This window comes from Salvia splendens, chromosome 10 (genome assembly GCF_004379255.2).
Source record: "Salvia splendens isolate huo1 chromosome 10, SspV2, whole genome shotgun sequence".
NCBI classification, from domain to species: domain Eukaryota; kingdom Viridiplantae; phylum Streptophyta; class Magnoliopsida; order Lamiales; family Lamiaceae; genus Salvia; species Salvia splendens.
In genome coordinates this window covers 21035807-21037101 of record NC_056041.1, presented here as the reverse complement: position 1 = coordinate 21037101, position 1295 = coordinate 21035807, and the positions used below count along the sequence as shown (strand labels likewise).

At 38.6% G+C, this 1295-nt stretch overlaps 1 protein-coding gene across 1 annotated transcript; it reads left to right on the top strand.

Moving 5' to 3' along the window:
* The first annotated feature begins 455 nt into the window (after window positions 1-455).
* Window positions 456-917, top strand: LOC121752754. The gene has a single exon (XM_042147849.1). It carries the CDS (start codon window positions 456-458, stop codon window positions 915-917), a length of 462 nt encoding a protein of 153 aa, XP_042003783.1.
* The last annotated feature ends 378 nt before the right edge of the window (window positions 918-1295 follow it).

Here is a 1295-nt window from a genome sequence, read left to right as displayed (position 1 = left end):
AGTCTAATCAATTGTTGGTAACCCAGTATGCGCATAAAGAAAGAATTTTTATTGCTTACTGTTTTATGTGGCATTATGATGCATATAACATACTAGATGTTTCTTATATTCGTTAGTTCTTAAGAAAATGCTTAAAAAGACCAAATCAAGAGGCTAATAATTACTTTATTTGTCCGTGAATAGGAGTCTCGTTTTCTATTTTAGATCATTTGGTAAGAGTCTCGGTTGATTTTTACTATAAATGGTAATAGTAGACGGAGAAGGGAGGGGAGAGAGGAATATTTATGTATATTTTTCAAGAAAAGAAAAGTGAATGACTTCCCACTTGAATGATATGCAAAGTTGTTGGCTCTTTATTTAAAATCTCCTATAGTAGTAGTAACATATAGGAAACCAAGATCCTCCTCTATAAAACCATCCCAACAAAAACACATTCCACCCTCCCCCAAGACAGAATGGCTTCCCCTTCCTCACTCAAAACCCTCAACTCCATCAACCTCTTCTCCATCAAACCCCCCTCTCTCCCCCCCTCATCCATCAAGCTCAAAACACTCCTCCAAACCTTCTTCTTCTCCCACATCCACCGTGCCCTCTCCAAAGCAAAATCTCTCCTCCTCCAAATACTCAACCTAATGCGCAAGCGCAACCAGAAGAAGCTCCACTTCGCCTCATTCCGCCTCCACTACAACTGGTGCTCCTCCTCTCGCTCCCTCCGCTACGACGTCGTCGGGGTCAACTGCTCCGGCGAGCTCTCCAAGTACCTGCAGTGGCTGGACGAGAGAGGCGATGACGAATCATCCTGCAATGAGATTGATAGGCTTGCTGATTTGTTCATTGCTGACTGCCATGAGAAGTTTAGATTGGAGAAGCAAGAATCTTATAGAAGATTTCAAGAAATGATGGCTCGAAGCGTTTGATTATTAGTAACTTTTTTCACTATTTTACTTCTTTTTTGACTGGATTAATTAGCTTTTTTTTTTTCTTTTTTGGGGGAATATATAATTTTGTTGTGTTTTTCTTTTTTATTGGGGTTAAGGGATTGGTGGGATTTGTGCAAATCTAATTTTAATGGAGATAATGTTGCAACTAGCCTTTTTCAAATTTGGAGCTTCACTTTGGTTTTTTAGAAATGAATTGAAGAGTCTTAGAATATGACATATACTCCCTCGTCTTAGAATATTAGTCTCATTTATAGTGAGGTCCTCATCAAATGGATGACATATACTCCCTCGTCTTAGAATATTAGTCTCATTTAGCGTAGGTACGTACGAGTTTTAAAAAATGTAAAAAAATAG

Coding starts and splice junctions, on each gene's coding strand:
- LOC121752754 (XM_042147849.1), top strand. CDS start 456: ATGGCTTCCCCTTCCTCACTCAAAACCCTCAACTCCATCAACCTCTTC.